General features: G+C 38.6%; 1 protein-coding gene across 1 annotated transcript in view; it reads right to left on the bottom strand.

Annotated features, from left to right (window-relative positions):
- The window catches only part of LOC105836860 (nuclear pore complex protein Nup88), an 80974-nt gene that overhangs the window by 5921 nt on the left and 58475 nt on the right, over nucleotides 1–16578 (bottom strand). Inside the window, exons 3-4 of the mRNA XM_012681186.3 lie at nucleotides 2145–2258; nucleotides 1136–1322 (exon numbers count right to left, since the gene is read on the bottom strand). Of these exons, the coding sequence (XP_012536640.2) occupies nucleotides 1136–1322; nucleotides 2145–2258 (301 nt within the window). The remainder of the gene's footprint in view (nucleotides 1–1135; nucleotides 1323–2144; nucleotides 2259–16578) is intronic.

The following is a 16578-nucleotide window of genomic DNA, read 5'->3' as shown; positions in this document are numbered from 1 at the left end:
CTTTGCCGATGTGTCAGATTTACGTTGATATTCATTGATTTAAATTAACGATGCAATGTTCAATGTAACAAAAATATTAATAAAAATACTTTTATATTTAATAGTTCATGTTCTGTTTGATAGTTGCCATAATAATTTGATATTTTGGTTATGCTCGAATTTTATTTGAGATCCATTAAATGTTTAACGTCTATTATCAGAATAATGTTGCTGATAGTGATTCTGAGCAAGAGTAAAGAATTTTATTTTTTTCTCTACAATGTTTACTTCTTCTTTTCCATATGTTATGTTCTTCTGCGTATTATATATATAGATTTCTGTTCATTAAACGTATTTTACTATTGCAATATTTTATAATAGTATAATGTAAAATGTATAATAGTAAAATGATTATATTATACTGGAAATTGTATAAACTTCACATAAAAATATATTTAGACTCTGAGATCCGCTTTGACCAAATAAGATCTTTTTCTTTTATTAATTTATCTTGTTTACTTATATATCATTCATTTTTTACTAAATATAGTTTTTACATTTTTTATTGTTCAGTTTTACACTTTCATTAACACATGTTATTCTCATAATAGTTTTGTATAGTCTTTTTTAGGATTTTAAATAATATTTAAAACTTTACATTGTTATTTTAACACTTTCTCAAAAAATAAAAAAAATTCAAAAGATTGTAATCAGAATCAGATTAAAAACTACAAAAAATGTTTGTATTTGCCGCGCCAGAAGCCAAAATCGATTCATTTTATTCAATCTTTTTTGAGTGAACCGTTTGGGAAAGATATATCAAATGTAACACAAATTAATAACAGTAACATCAACTTGAGTTTTTACAAAACAATAAGTAATAAAGAGGTCAAATAAAATGAGCTCGAAAAAAATTTCAATATGCAAATATAGTTTGTTTTATTTTATTAATAAGATGTTTCGAATGTACTTAATCTTCAGTTATCATATAGTTAAATAGTAATTATTATTAATTAAAATAATCCTAATCTACATAATTTTGAATAGAAAATTATTTAAAGGAACACAAACTAAAAACCACATCAAAGATCAGACAATAATAAGAATTGCTGTATAGAAACACAATAAACTTTTCACAAATTTTTCAATTGTGTACCTCATTGAGGCTCTTATCGGTGAACATTTCAGGTTTCTTCAGGGTAGGAGTAGCAAAATCAAAGTCCACTGCAGTTTCGCCAAGGGATGTAAAGTCTGGGATCTTTGAGGGTGAGCTCGATGGCGCGCGGCCGACCTTCCAACATTTTACGAGTCGTGGTGGACCGCCTAGTTCGCACTCATATAAACTGTGGGTGAAATTAAGTGCAGCTTAAGGACAGTCCGACGACACTTTTAAAGATGCTTCGGCGTGCCGCGTAAAGTCCTCTAAAGTTTAGTTTGCATAAATGTTGCCTGTATTGTTAAGCCTCCATTTAATACGAGAAAAAGTTATAGAAGGCGAGTTAAAGGCTACGTCATACTGTTTTCTCAAAGTTTTTCGCAGTTTTCTATAATTATAATGGCTACGATTGAGAAGAAATGCTCTTTCCGCAATTGAGATATTATAGTCTTAAGCCTCTGGCATACACGATACGACTTTTTACGCTAGATCGCATACGAGATGTCTTACTATACCCAAAAAAATTTCTTGCTGATATAGACAGATTTCTTGATATCATAATCAAAATGTACAGCTAATTTTTGAATCTACTAGAATTTTGGCTGTTACATATATAGAATTTGAAAATTCTACTTCTATCAGCTAGATTGATTAGGTGCAATATGTGTATATCACAGTATTTACTAATTATTTATCTGTCTCTAATTTTTGCACACATATACTTTTTGTTGAAATTGGAAGATCATCTTTTTTAATGTACGTATCCTCATTGGCTTACAATTGATGACATAATTATCCGAGTCAATCGGGACATGTAATAAGACGTCTAGTATGCGATCTAGCATGAAAAATTGTATCGTGTGCCGAAGGCTTTACAATATTATATGGATACAAGCACGCATATTGACTGAGAGATTCGGCAATTCATATTAATAAATAATAATAATGGGAGTTAAAATAAGGACGTTTCAGTTGAATAATATTTGAATGATTGCACTTTTTTAATTACCGGAAAGAATTTTCAGATGTCAGAATCAATAGATGAGAATCATTCGTAGAACCCGGGTGCCATCGTACTCGTTGAATCTCTGTGGTTGCTTCAAAGTCGCCGAAATTATGATTTCTGGAATCATAAAAAACAAATAATAATTTGTGAGACGTAACATTCAATTACCTTGCTAAATTCGCAAATTATATTACTAATATTATATTATATTACTAATTAAATATTCAGAAAAAGGTTGTTAACTTGCTAAATTTTTCAATTTGATTAAAATTCTTCGAGTATTTGTATTTAACTGACATATAATATAAGAGTACTTATTATTAGTAAATTTAAGTACTATTTAAAGTATTTTATATAAAATAATTGATAATCTTTTCTCTCATATAGTGTAGTTTAATATATAATAAATATACACAGAATTAAAGTTTGAAACAAAAAATAAAACACGTGTTTGATATCTCGAATCTCTTGACGCAACACTCATTCGTTCATTTCAACTAATTAAATAAAAAATTATTGAAGATATTAGAAAATTAAATTTTACACTTGTAATATGCTCAATCACAATACGTTACATTTCTATAAATAAGTTTTAAAACCATTAAAAAATACATGTTTATAGATTACGGTTCGTTATGTATAATTAAAACAAAGGAATGAGAATGGAGTTTCGCAAGTGTGAGACATCGATCCAAGCTGGATTCGCGCCTAAGTAAGGAAAGGCGCGTTCGGTTGCGCGGATGAGCATTAATGGCTTTATAATCTAATAAATTTTTAGGTTGAACGTCGTGAAGGACGAGCGGAAAATCCAGATAGGTTTTTCCCCGGAATTTATTACTAAGGAAGAAAAGATGGGAGAACCGAGAGAGGAAGGAAGAGAGAAGGGAGAGCGTCCGTCGCTTATCTCCCGTTTGTTGGCGCCTTCCGATGATCAGCAAACCACAAGAGTCAAGCTTACAGATTCATCCGCGTGAAGATAATAAAGATTATTTGACTCCGAGGAAATATATTCGAATCTCGGGTAACTCGGGTCCATTCTCTTCTTCTTCAGTGTAGCTTCCACTTCATTCCCGAAGAATCTTTCTAAAACTTTTTTTACAAATAAAGTTCATGCACATTTCGCGAAGCTTTTTTTTTCATGAAAGATCTATTGTTCTCAAATGTTGCTGTTATTATTTCTATCTGGATAATTTTCTTGAGTGATCGTCCATCAAATTTTTTCTCTGGGAGACCGCTACGCTTTGTTTATTACAATCCTGATGTGTGGAGCTCGTAATCGTTTGCGCTCTACGTGAACGTTACTATTTAATTCGCCCATTTATGAAGAAAGTTACGAAATTCGTCTCGGAATCTTAAATAAGGGCGGACGAGCGACGGCCGCGACGGAAGCGGCAGTGACTTAAATGCAATAACGAGTAATACGCAGGGAAGTTCCTGGAATAAAATGATACGACACCGTATAAGATCTACTTTGAAGTCAGGTCCGTACTGTTCTTTGTACAAATTGCGAGAAAAGCGCAGCGCAAAAAGCCCGTCCACCGCCACTGGGGTTAATACGTTTACGTAGGAAAATTATTTTTAATTTTTCTAGACGTGCCCCGGACGAGAAAGAAAGAGAGAGATAGACAGAGGTGAGGTCGGGACATGAGGGTGTGGCAGAATGCGCAGCACTGCCGTGTAAGAATTTCTTAATTAGATTCGAGCAGCTGCGTGGTCTTTCATTCTTTTGTTTACGACGAAAAATTTCCGGTAAATCGCGTTGGCAGTGCCCGGCCACTCTCGTGACAAGGAATTCGTGCTTTATTAAACGTTTTTATCGATCTTGGATTTAAGTCTTGCACATTGCTGAGGGATTGCTTCTTCAATAAAGCTTCCATAAGATAGCATTATGTATACATACAATTATTAATTTCTAGTATTCGCAGGTCCAGTAAATTATAATAAAATATTTTTTTCAATTACGCGCCAAGATCTTAGTTATGAAAAATTATTAACTGTTTCTCAAAACCTTAAATTTTAAGTTCATCTAATTTTCTTTGGGTTTTGATTTTTTAAATCTTAGATCTTTTACTTTTAAAATAAAAGTAAAAGAGATTAATTAATTACGTTAATTTTAAGCAAAAATATGTTAATTTAAAGTTTTGTCGGACACATTCGGTCCGTGAATATACCAGTATCAAAGACATTTCGGAGCAAATATCTATTAGGAATAAAAACAAGTTGATTTCTTTCTTGATTAATCAATTATTTCATCTTAATGTAACAAATGTCAAAGACATATTAAGACGAATAAAAATATTGATATCTCTTTTGTCTTAATTAGATATTGAAAAACGATATCAAAATTTTTAAGAACCGTGTATCCTTTAATTATCAACTTGGGATTTTTAGCAGATGCCAAAATGATATCCCGGAAAAAAGTAGAAACGGAATAAAATATTAACTGGATTTTATATACATTTTTATTCATTGCATTACCCTCGTGAAAAATGTGCAATATTAAAATCTTAGATAGCAATACTATTTCATTAAAAATAAATGATCAGAAAATAGATATTTATGATGTGCTCTCTTCAAAAATCTTTTTTCGGTGCCAGCGTCAACGAATATCGAATATACAATGGGGGTTGCGAGCACCCTTAAATGCGTTGGTCCTGTTGCCATTCATTTTATTTAGGAATATTCAACGCGCCATCGAACGCGCGGAGCATCTCCGCGGGCAACCGGCATCGCGGTAATCAAGACAGCTTAATACCTATCAGAATATGCGCGCGGGCGCGCCTGGCCACGCGCATGAAAGGGTAGGCATAAATTCTGATAATTCCGAAATTGTGACAGAACGAAGAAAAATTCCCGGGAGAGGTCGCGGTGAAAAGTGCGAATAAATCGTTGCGTATGCCTTTGTCAACGAAACGGTGGCGAGTCCGGCGGACACAGGAGGGTTGGAGTCGTGCGCGAGGGTGAGAGTCACCACCACCACCACCATCACCACCATCACCATCGTTGTGTCTGGCCCTTTTTTAACCCTGTCTCTCTGTCCCCTACCCTGTTCTATCTCCTCTACGTCCTGCCCCTATCTCTCTCTCCCGTTCTCTTTACCGGGTGCGTGCGTACATTTTTATCAATTATTAAGAACTCCTGGCGCTTGTGCTGGTGGCCGTGTCGCCGTTCTGCGCGGGACATATGTACTAACGGGGGTGTATATCCCGGAGAACGTTGTGTGCCAGTGATACCCGATGCCCAACTGTCTTTTTCTCTCCGGGTGCGGGGCCTTTTGCTCGCTTTTTCTGGCATGCCGCGGACATTAATAACGGCCACGGGCTAACCACCACCGTCGTCAACCCCCCTTGCCAACGTTACCGTGTCCAGCCGCGGAAAGTGCGAGAGTAATAATAAAATATACGAAATGTAGGCGAGAGAGCATCGCTGCGCGGAGCGGCGAGGCCGACAAAACAAACGTCGCGACGGTTACGGTGTACCTTTCATTGTCCGCGAAGGTACGCGCGGATCTCCTCGCGTTATAATAATTTAGAGCGACGCTGCGAGCCCGCACGGCGCGGGCCTTGATTTTAGCTTAATAGAACGTCGGCGGGTTCGGTCGGCTTGCCGCGGCTGCGTCGCGTCGCGTCGCGCTTGTTTCTCGCGAGATTGTCATTATTCTCGCGGGCCGGAATTTCAACTCGTCCCAGAGCGCAAAATTATGGCGATTTGGATTTATATGCAGAGTATATGGGAATAGTTTTGAAATTCGTAATTGATATATTGGCTAAAGTCACAATTTAGAATTTAGAATCCAATAAATCCATCTTCTCGTTCTGTCAAATTAATGGAAAAAATGAGAAGAGAAGAAGGCTGAGATTACGCATCAGATCATCATCAGATTCTGCAGCTGAGCAAATTCTTCTTTGTATCGTTTCAAGAGAACTTTCAACCCACTCACGTCTTATTTTGGCAGAATTAGGTTTGCCCCGATGGCGTTTCCATAATCTTTGATCGCGTGTCGGCGTAACAGGCTGCCGCATGGTTTTTACGTCGGCATGCCGACCCCTTCATAACGATTGTGCACTTCGTCCGGGGTCGCCCTGCGGGGACAACGTTCAACCGCTTAATTCTGCCCGGGCAAGCAGAGCCCGTAACGGCGTAATATCGTTCAGTTATATACGGAATACTTTTATTACGGTCTCGCGGAAGCGCGGCGCGTAAAGTAAGGGATGGCTAAGATGGAGGGGTTGGTTGACGGCGGGGGTTGGCGGCGGCGGCGGCGGCGGCTTCCGGGCCATGCTCACGATATAACGAGGGCCATTATGATAAGCGGATGCATAGATTAGACATTACTCGTTAACCCGCCTGCTTGTGACGCAAGCTCGAAAGACACGTACAACGCGCTATCAAAGGAGCTCGATGAGAAACTGACGACCGACCGCGTGATGTGACGGTCCTAATTGCTGTTTGTCGCGAAATTGATTGCTTCAAAATTTTCGGATAAAATGTACAGTATATGACGTGAAACAGCAAATTAAGGCCTCAAATATGCCAGAACGCTTAGTTTTATTTATTCTTGTAGATTAACTTTAAAAATTGCACTTTAAAAGTATTTTTTTATTCATAAGATATAATTCCTATTAGATTTCATTGATAGATAAACTGTTCAATTTGGTCAATGCTCTTCACGATTTTTTCTTCACGATCCTTACGGCATAAAGATAATGTACGAGTAACCTTTGAAAACTAACAAATACCTGGGTTTCGGTTGTCCCAGCCATTAGAATTAATAAAGCAGCAAGTTTTATGTTCTATTTGAATGTTAGTAACATAACGAGTGTTCACACGCACATAGCGTCATAATTAATCAATCAATTCTTAGATTTTGCTTTTGTTGAACATACCTCTCATTCCGCTTACCGGCACTTGGCAGCCGCGTTACACAACGGAAGTTCGCGTTCTCCCGTCCCGAAAGGGAACGGAGGGCGCACCGGCTCCGGTCCGAGGGCGCGGGGGGCGGCCCATAAAATCGGGATGTTGCGCAAAATATAACGACCGACGTTCTCCTGGCTGGCGCTGGCTGACGCTCCCGTCGTAATTCATCCCGACTCTCGCTTGCTTTCGCCTTCCCGACGACACCTGCGTCGGCAACTAAGCCCGTTAATTCTCGACGCCGCGGCGTCGCCCAGGCAGCGTCGTCGCGCGTCTCCTGCCATCGGCTCACGGCCTGGTGTACCCGGTTGGCTTCCCGGTTGCCCTGTCCTGACACGTTCCGGTTCTCGATCTTCGCCGGCATTTACCTCGCCCGTAGATAGCGTGCGTCCCGATGACGAGGGTGTCGAGCCTCATTGAGTATTTCATGGTGGTACACACGCCAGCGTATTGCACTTGGCGCGGGATAATTAGGCAATGTGTAATAAGCGCGAGTCGTATATATTGTTTGAAGGCGAGTTAGTTGAGGCAGACGGACAGAGAGGCGCATCGGGTGAAAGAGCAATTACACGGAGAAGTTTCGTCGTTGCGACTTGACATCAATTTGTAAACTCTGTGCACCGCTAACAGAATTTAACGAAATCATGGAAAATTTTATCATTATAAATAATTAGACGTTTGATTGGTTATACTTAAGAACAGTGAAACAATAGGTGCAGTATAAATTTCATTTCAAATGAAAACTGGTAGGTTGAGTCAATCATTCATGACTCGACAAAATTATTTAGCCCCTAGTTAATTCATTTCCATCTTTAATTTCTGAATTCTCCATTTTATATTAATTTAAAATAAAACCTCTCACGGCGTAATGGATTAACAAGCTCGGCGGTTTATTTTTCTCTAAGGCTGAGGAGGAATCAGATCGTGATATCGACTTTGTGTCACGCGAGCGCGTGTCTCTGGACATGAAACGCGCCGCTGGAAACGGACGAAGCGAGCGTAAGTGAGCGACGGGACCACGACAGAAAATGGCAAACAAAGGATACTGAGTGCGGAGTGCGAGAACAGGAGTGCCCGGGCACCCCCTGGACTGTGCCCGTGGCTAGCACACGTACCGCTGTAATTAAAAGAACCGACAGATGTCTCTCTCTCTTTCGCCGTCGGCTTTTATTTCGTTACGCGACGACGACGACGACGACGACGGCGACGAGGACGATGACGAAGCCAACGACGACGACGACGACGACGATGACGGTTGAAGCACGTCTCGCGTATTTAAATTCTCCGCTACGGTGCAACGCTCGGAATTCTTTGATTAGACGAAAGTAGGAACGTTGGCAAACGAATGCTTAAGTCCGCCAAGTGTGCGGACAATTTGTGTTGCAATAATTGAACAAATTGCGATTGAATATCCGTGTGCAGATGTTTTCTACTCCGTCACAAGAAAATCGTGTATACAATATAAAAAAAATTCTTACAACTTAAATTTTATTTTTATATTTATTAAAAAAAATTGTTCTATGTATCGATGTGGGATCAAAGATAAAACACTTCCCTAAATTTAGATTATTATTATAGGTAAAAGAGATTTTTGGAAAATATATAAATATAAAAATAAATAAATATATATATTATGTACATATTAAGTTTAGAAAAATCTTGTAGAAGAGGAGAGAAAAATATAAACTTCTGTAGTATCTTTTAGAAATTGTATTTACTTGTAATACATTAATTTTTTATTAAATTTATTTATTTAAATTATATATGTTTGTAACCTTTTGATACAGTAAGATGTAGAATCCATACTATAGAAAGTTTAAGACTACTGTACAATTTAAGACTACTGTAGTAGGGTAAATTCCGGTATGATTGCCATAGTTTTTTTAAATGCAAAAAAATACTTTTCTTTACTGAAACTTAAATCATGTAACAGTATCAATATTAAAGAAAAAATACTTAATAAAAATTTTGTATTTTTAAAATATTGGGACATAAACATTGACTATCTTTCATAACTTTTAGAGAGAGATGGCCATAATATTATAAGACAGTTGGTCATACATATTTTATGTACTTAAAATTTATAAAATAATAAAAAAAACTTATAACTTTACACATTAAGTTTTATTGCTACATATTATGTCACATTTAATTTTTTTAACATTTTAAATAATAAATAATAAATAATAAATATAAGTTTAGCATCTATTTAATTCATTGTTAGTACTAAAAAAATATTTATGATATATTTAAATATTTTTTAAAATACTAGGTGCGCAACACGATTGTCATCTTTTTTGAAATATATACGTCCTGAAAAAGTCATGAGCCATCTTATCCAAACTGTGAGAGAAGGATAGTCATAGTATTTATTAAAAAAATAGAAAAGGATATAAAAGATACAATCACACATTCCAATTTACATTTACGTTATGTGTCTAACGTTAATTGTGACAGTTCAATTATAATTTATTCGACATTGTGGCAATTTTTAATGAACACGTGAAAAACTTTGCAGGCAGTCAAAAGTAAAAATGTGACATAATATCAACAATATTGTTATTTTGAATAGCATATGTACATAAACTACATATTATAAATATTGATTATTTTTGAAAATAATTACAAGAACACATTATTTAGCAATTATGGAGAAATTATAGCCGTTGGCCATCTTCTCCGTGTGGCCGTCATACCTTAATTTACCCTATTAAAGCGCTGTATTTTGAATTATTAAAAAATTAAAACCAAAATCAGATAATATCAAAAATTTCTCTGTGTATTTAGCTTCAGTTATTGATTCTCTGGTAAAAAAAACGCATCGATATTCTATGAGAGGAAGAGGGAAGAATATTATGCGATAAAGTATGTAAAAACGATGAACGAGAGATAAAACGAATATTTTTATTCCTATCGCGAACAAATACAGTCCAATTATATATAAGCGTGACGCCACGAGCTTTTTAATTCCGCGCGACCTCTCGTAATTTAACTCTTTCGTTAACGCTGATTCGACGAGAAATATCGTTCGGCCAGCAATAAAGTTTCAGGCCGCAGCGGCCTGATAAAGCGCGACACACGTAAACCGTAAAACGGCTTATACACTTTTTCCTCGGTGTGCCGACATTTTTCAAAAGGCGCGGATATCATCGGGGACCATCTAAATCATCCCTGCGTGCGAATACAGTGCGACCCTATGCTCGGTCTTCGCAAACAATCCCCTTCCCCGCGATCCCTCGTTCACCGCCGAGAACAACTGTGCTGCTGGTCGGCAAGCCGGTGATTTTCGTTAGTGCTTGCTCATCGAAAAAAAGTTTAAAAAAAAAAAAACAACCAAAGATAGATTCAAAGTGAGAATGCACGGAGGACGTGGATGTCGTATGTTTGGAGACCGGTGCTTTCGTTCTTTCTCTCTCTCTCTCTCCGTACGGTCATGCGGGTGTTCGTACGTGTGCGTGTGCACAGCACCGCGTGTGGCTGCTCGAGATTAGCCTCGGGTTTATATCGGGATTACATATGTAAAACCATTAGGTTAAATCATTTTTTAAATAAACGCACGTGGCCCCTTCCTCTTCCCGCGTCCAGCGGCGTCCCGGGTCAGATAGGAGAGCGATCCTCGCGCGTTTGCGTGAAAAAGGGAGGAAGGGGGTGAGATTCAACCCCGGTGGGTGAAATATTCCGTAGCACGTTCAACATATGCTCGAGGAACTCCCTCCCTCTACAGCTCGTCAATTGACCGCTTCTGCAACGCGCCCGCGGAACGTACCACGTTTGGAAATAAATGAGCTTGCACGCGTGACAGATTAGCCCGCGAGCTTTATGGCACCTCGTAAATCTGTCTTCTTTATTGTTTATCTTTCGGTCACGAGCGAATATCAGAATACGCGCATTCAACAAATATGACGTTTTTTTTTTACGACACTCGCGTCTACTTAAACGACTATAACAGCTTAAATCAGCTGATCATCATGCAACCTGAATTCAATGTAGGTCAACCCGGAGGAAAATTAGCTAAAACAAATATCGTGAGCGATTCTTTTATTTTGGCATAATTAAATTTGACTAAATACTATATATCATTTATTTTCTCTACGTAAATTGGGATTTTAGATTTTATAGCGCGTTTGATACTTTGTCTGACCATCGACATTTTTTTTCACTTAGCCGGTCTGACATGACGAGTAATTTATCTACTTAAATTTAGAGTTGCCTACCTGTGTTTTACCTACCGACATTAGACCATTTAGACAATTTAAAGTCTACTTATTATTTAAATACTTGTTATACAATTTTCTTGAAATTACCGTTGAAGTTAGTGTTTAATGTAAAAAGAATCACATCTGATTTTTAGACAAGTATGGTTGGTTGTCGGCGCGGTCCGAAATACAACATAAAACTGAATATTTTTTCGGCTGCGGCAAAATCGCAATCTGGCAGTTACATCGCGCAAACAGTGACTCGCGATACGATGGTTTTTAATATAAATTTTGAGGAATGCGCGGTCATGTGTGGAAGATATAAAATACCGTCGCCGGGCGTGTACACGTTCGCGCTCTTTCGCCACCATAAACATTACGTGCGCATCACGCCCAGACAAATATTTCTTCCACTCCGAACGCATTGTTACATTCTGCATTTTTTTGTTCGATCAAAAAATATATATAAATTCAATTCACCGCGCGCATACGCGGAGCGATATCGCCGGGGCCTGTAATTTTTATCGTTTGTTAAATGCCGACGTGTCGTGTCGTAAATGATCGGGGTAATAAATCTCAAGTATAAACGCCGGTCGGTGTGCTTCATCGTGCACAAATATAATTTCTTTTCCTAAAACTCTCACGTCCCCCACGACGAGACTAGACGCGGCGAGAGTAATCACGCTCGCATATTCCTCCATCATTCTATTAGCTTAGGCGACGAGATGTCATTACAATTTCGTTCGAAATTCGATACGAGAAAAAATTCTGATAATCACGCATGATGCGTACTCTGTGACAATAACGTGACAGTACATTTTTCCTAGATGATAATCACTGCCATAAAAGCCCTTTAATAAGGTCATTAGTCACGGAGAGCTTGTAGTATAATTACACGTGTCCATTATCTACTTCCCGCTTCTTGCTGCGGGTGTTACGGAGTGCGATTCGCCTATTCCGCGAAGCTCAGAATCTGGGAGTTCGCAGATGAAGAGCCGGGCATTAGGGGTTTACGAGGCGAACACACCGAGGGTGGTTCGGCGAGACGTTCGCGGTGCGCCGGCGAGTGGATTGGGTAAAGGTCGGCGGGACAGGGGGGGGAGGGGACAATGAGGGGGGGTGGTTATAAGAGGTGAGAATTATTCATAAACGTAGGCTGACTTTGGCGGGAGGAGTGGCGAGGGGAGGCGCGAGTGGAGGGGAAGAAACGGCGTAGATTTCTCGCCGGCGCTCCCGGACAAGCTGAAATCTACCAAATATTAAGGCAGGTGAGAGGTTAGGGAGGGGAAGGAGAGAGTGGCAGGGCAGGTCCTCCAGGCCGCATAATAAACACATAACGGTAATCCTTAAAACAATAATTAGCCGCGCGAGCCAACCAAGAGGCGACGATCTTCACGGTGGCGCGCGGAATGGCGTCGCTTTCGCAATTCGTTGTCGAATTAATACCGAAGCTCGCGACAGTGTAGCGCGCTACACTCACCCCAACACCGCGGCCGCATTATGCGGTAGAAATTGTACTTACTTCCTATAACGATTATTTGCAAGGAGGAGAGCAGACCGTTATATCGCGGCTAAACTGTTGTTATTTACTGCACTCATTTAGGGCATTCGTAAAATTTCACGAGTATGATTTTTACGAACTTTGATATCACACAGAGTGTGATATTACACCAATTTATTCACATTGTGCGAGTATGTCGATTGTGTAATGTAGAAAGATAATACGAGGTTCTATTCTGTATCGCTTAATTTAAACTATGAAAACGCAAGTCTTCATGTCATTCGAGTACTATTGGAAAACAAATATTAATTGCAGCAAAAATCTGTATGTGGTAGCTAAATTTCAATTATAACGTATTCCATAAAACTGTAGCAGCATAGCTAAATTTAATTAGCTTGGCGTTGCATGTCACAAAAATTTAGCTACTTTAATGAATGGCTATGATAATAAATAACTATGTTGCAAACTGTAACTGTAATTTCACTATGGTAAACAGAAGTTTTGTGGTCTCTGATATTGTAGGTGCCATTGCAGATCTGAATATTAAGTTTTTGAATTAAATTTTAAGTAGAAATAATCGAAATTGTACTGTCCGAATTTATTTTATTTTATTTTTAGCTTGAAATGGGAAGGGGAGAATCTTGAGGTCTTGAGACTTCGAGGAATCCTTTTATAGAATAAAAGAAATCCTTTTTGCTTCATTAGTTTTATTTAAAAGTTTTATTTAAATAAGAGTAAAAAATACCAAAAATTTTTAAGATTTAGTGCCTTAACTTATTACTGTAGGATTGTAACCTATCAACCTGCATAACACACATATAAATAATTTTGTCTTCTTAAATACATTTTACGTATTAGAAGTACAAATTACATTTTAAAGTGTTTTACGAGTATATAATACGTCTGTTAACTAGAACAGAATATTTCAGTTTATAATCAATATGATCAATATGATCATAGCAGACAAATATACTTTGTTAAAAAACTGATATAGCAACAATAATAACAAATTCTTTTGCTATAGTAGTATAAATAGTTTTAGCAAATAATTAGCTACACAAGTAAAAATTTTTCTTTTCCTACGAAATTGTTGGATGCCATTAGATAAAGATTGGCATAAATATAAAATTACTGTTGCCTGTATCAAATAGTCGCTGAATAAAAGAAGTTTAAAGTAGGCAAACAATATGTCAAAAATGCTGCAAAATTTCGAGTTATTTTATATGTATATGCTGAGTATTCCAAAATACGATATTTTACAAAATAATATTTCGATTGGCATAATTGCGTGACGAAAATCCAAACAATTTATTAATTTCTTACATAGAATTTTTTTATTGACAAACTTCGTAATTTGTGCTACGCTTTAACTTGAACTTTTCGCACGATAAGAAATATTGTATGCACCATATGTCAAAGAAGTAATTTTTGTATGCACAAAAACAGATTTATAGAAATAATTTTCCTGCATTTTTTTACTGACAGATCATGAGACACGGTAGTGTCTCGTATGCGTTACGTGAATCATAAAAGACTTTTTATCATTAATCTGATGAGAAACCATGTCTCGTCTTAGCATCAACATTTCGCGCAACTTTCCTCTCGGTGCAAAAGTAACTGCAAGATTCTTGATCCTCAGGAGTTGGTGGAAACATTTGAGGAGTGTAAAAAAATCTCCTAAAAGACAGAGAGGGAGGGAGGAGAAAAAGAGAGAAAGAGAGAGATAGATAGATAGAGAGAGAGAGAAAGAGAGAGAGACGCGCGGGTCTGTCAGAAAGAGTAAGAAGAAGCCTCGGAATAAAACGGAGTGAGACCGAAGAGGTGCCGCGAAGTGGTAATAGTTTTAATCCGGTGTCTTGAAGTCAGGATTTGGCGGTGCGGCAGTTAGTGGCTGCCAGTAAGTCCAGGCGAACCCACTTCGCGCTCTGATATCATAATCCGAATAATCACTATTATTGCCGCCATTTGCTTAATCCGAAGCCCGTCCTGCCCGCGCGCCGCCTCGGTCACAAGCTGCGGGACCTGTTATTCGGTTTCAGGGTGAGGACAACGAGGACGTCGAGCGTCCTGTCGAAAGTCGCCTCTTGCATCTTTAATCTCGTCAATTATTCTGATGCTCTGGAACGGCAACAATCCAAACCAAGTTTGGGATTCGAAAACGACTGGACAAATGTCTATTCGCGGAACGGTTTCTACTCGCTGTAATTAATGAACATTCGGATAGTGATAATAGTTTTCTAGCTATATACACAAATGCACAAGTGACACAAAATAAAATTGAAAGTATAATTACAATGTCGCGCGAGAGGTAGAGACCTTGTAAACTATATTCTCAACGTAATACAAATAATTTTTCAATTTGAAACGCTCCCTCCGGTGGCTAATAATCTTCGACCTTCTCTCTAACGTGGGAAATACACTCTTAGATCGGCTTAATCCCCTGTATCGCGTATCTAGCTGTTCGAAATCGCGAGACGATAACACCAGTGCTCCTCGCAGTGCTCCAAGTCATTGGCAGGGCCACGCCGTCGGGTCTACCAAAAGTTTCGCCGGCAATAACGCATAAACTTCATTTAGCCTTATTTAAGCCGGCTGGAAGGTGGCAGACATTAAATCCCCGAGATTCTAATGGCCGCGACTCACTCACAGAAACTGCACCGCGCGATCTTTTGCGCGGTATAAGCGCGTAATGCGCTCTACGTGCGCGTTCTTAATAAATTCGCTCGAACCCCCGCGCGCGCGCGCGCGCCAGGCCGAGAGGGCGAGATCGCACCCTAAGTGAAACGACGAAAAAACTTTAGTGCAAAACTGCCGCTCTTAATCTGGCCAGTTTGTTGAGCAGCGGACGGTTATGCCTCTCTTTCTTCCCTCTTTCTTCTCGCTCCGCCGTTCTCATCCCTCTTTCGCATTCGCCCTCCACTCTCTCCTTCTCTCTCGAGAAATAAGCGGTTCGTTCGCTTCCGGAAAAAGTTCGGAATTACGAATTAGCAGGAAGTCGGGGGGGGAGGGCACCTGCTGCATTTATTCTGAATTCAGCTTATTATGAAATTATAATGTATGGAACGACTTAAAGCGAGCCGGTTAACCCTTTTCGCGTTTATACCGCCGACGGATTAAGAATCATCGTATTTCGCTATTAATTACCACGTAATTCAGAGACGAGTTTTTTTTTTGAAAGATTCACGCGATATTCATCTTTATTCATGGAACTGGAGTGAGAAACTATTTCGTGAGATTCGCATTACAGTACTCTAAAAGATTTTAAAAAATTATTTTGCTCGAAAGTATTAGCGTACACTGAAAAAAAAAACTATTTCAATAAATATTTTTTGAAATAGTACCAAGCAGAAATTTTATAAAATATTATCTTATTTATAAAAATAAATATTATTTATTTTTCATAAAATTTCTGCTTGGTACTATTTCAAAAAATATTTATTTGAATCTAGTATATTTTTTTCAGTGTATATTATTTTATTTGAGCTACATCTTCAAATCTTTCAGTTCTCTCGAGCTTTAAAGATATTGTATGAGATTGTGACTTAACCGCTGAACGTAAATATTCCAGTGATGAGCACTAAGCAGATACGCGAACGATGCTCGGGATCCTGATCGATCACGATCGACTGCACTGTGATCCAGCGATGTGCGAGCGAGAGCGTAATCTCCAACGGCGCCCGTAATTGCGTAACGTTCTAATCGCCCGAAAGATTACGGTCGGGGGTCGGGGCGCAAACGGGACCGGGGGCGGCGACGGGGGTGGTGGCACACACTACCGGGTAATGTTACGCGAGACAGTAGTCTCGGGTGGCATGTGTCGTTGATG

Source organism: Monomorium pharaonis, chromosome 3 (assembly GCF_013373865.1).
Source record: "Monomorium pharaonis isolate MP-MQ-018 chromosome 3, ASM1337386v2, whole genome shotgun sequence".
Classification (NCBI taxonomy): domain Eukaryota; kingdom Metazoa; phylum Arthropoda; class Insecta; order Hymenoptera; family Formicidae; genus Monomorium; species Monomorium pharaonis.
This window is presented reverse-complemented; position numbering and strand designations above follow the sequence as displayed.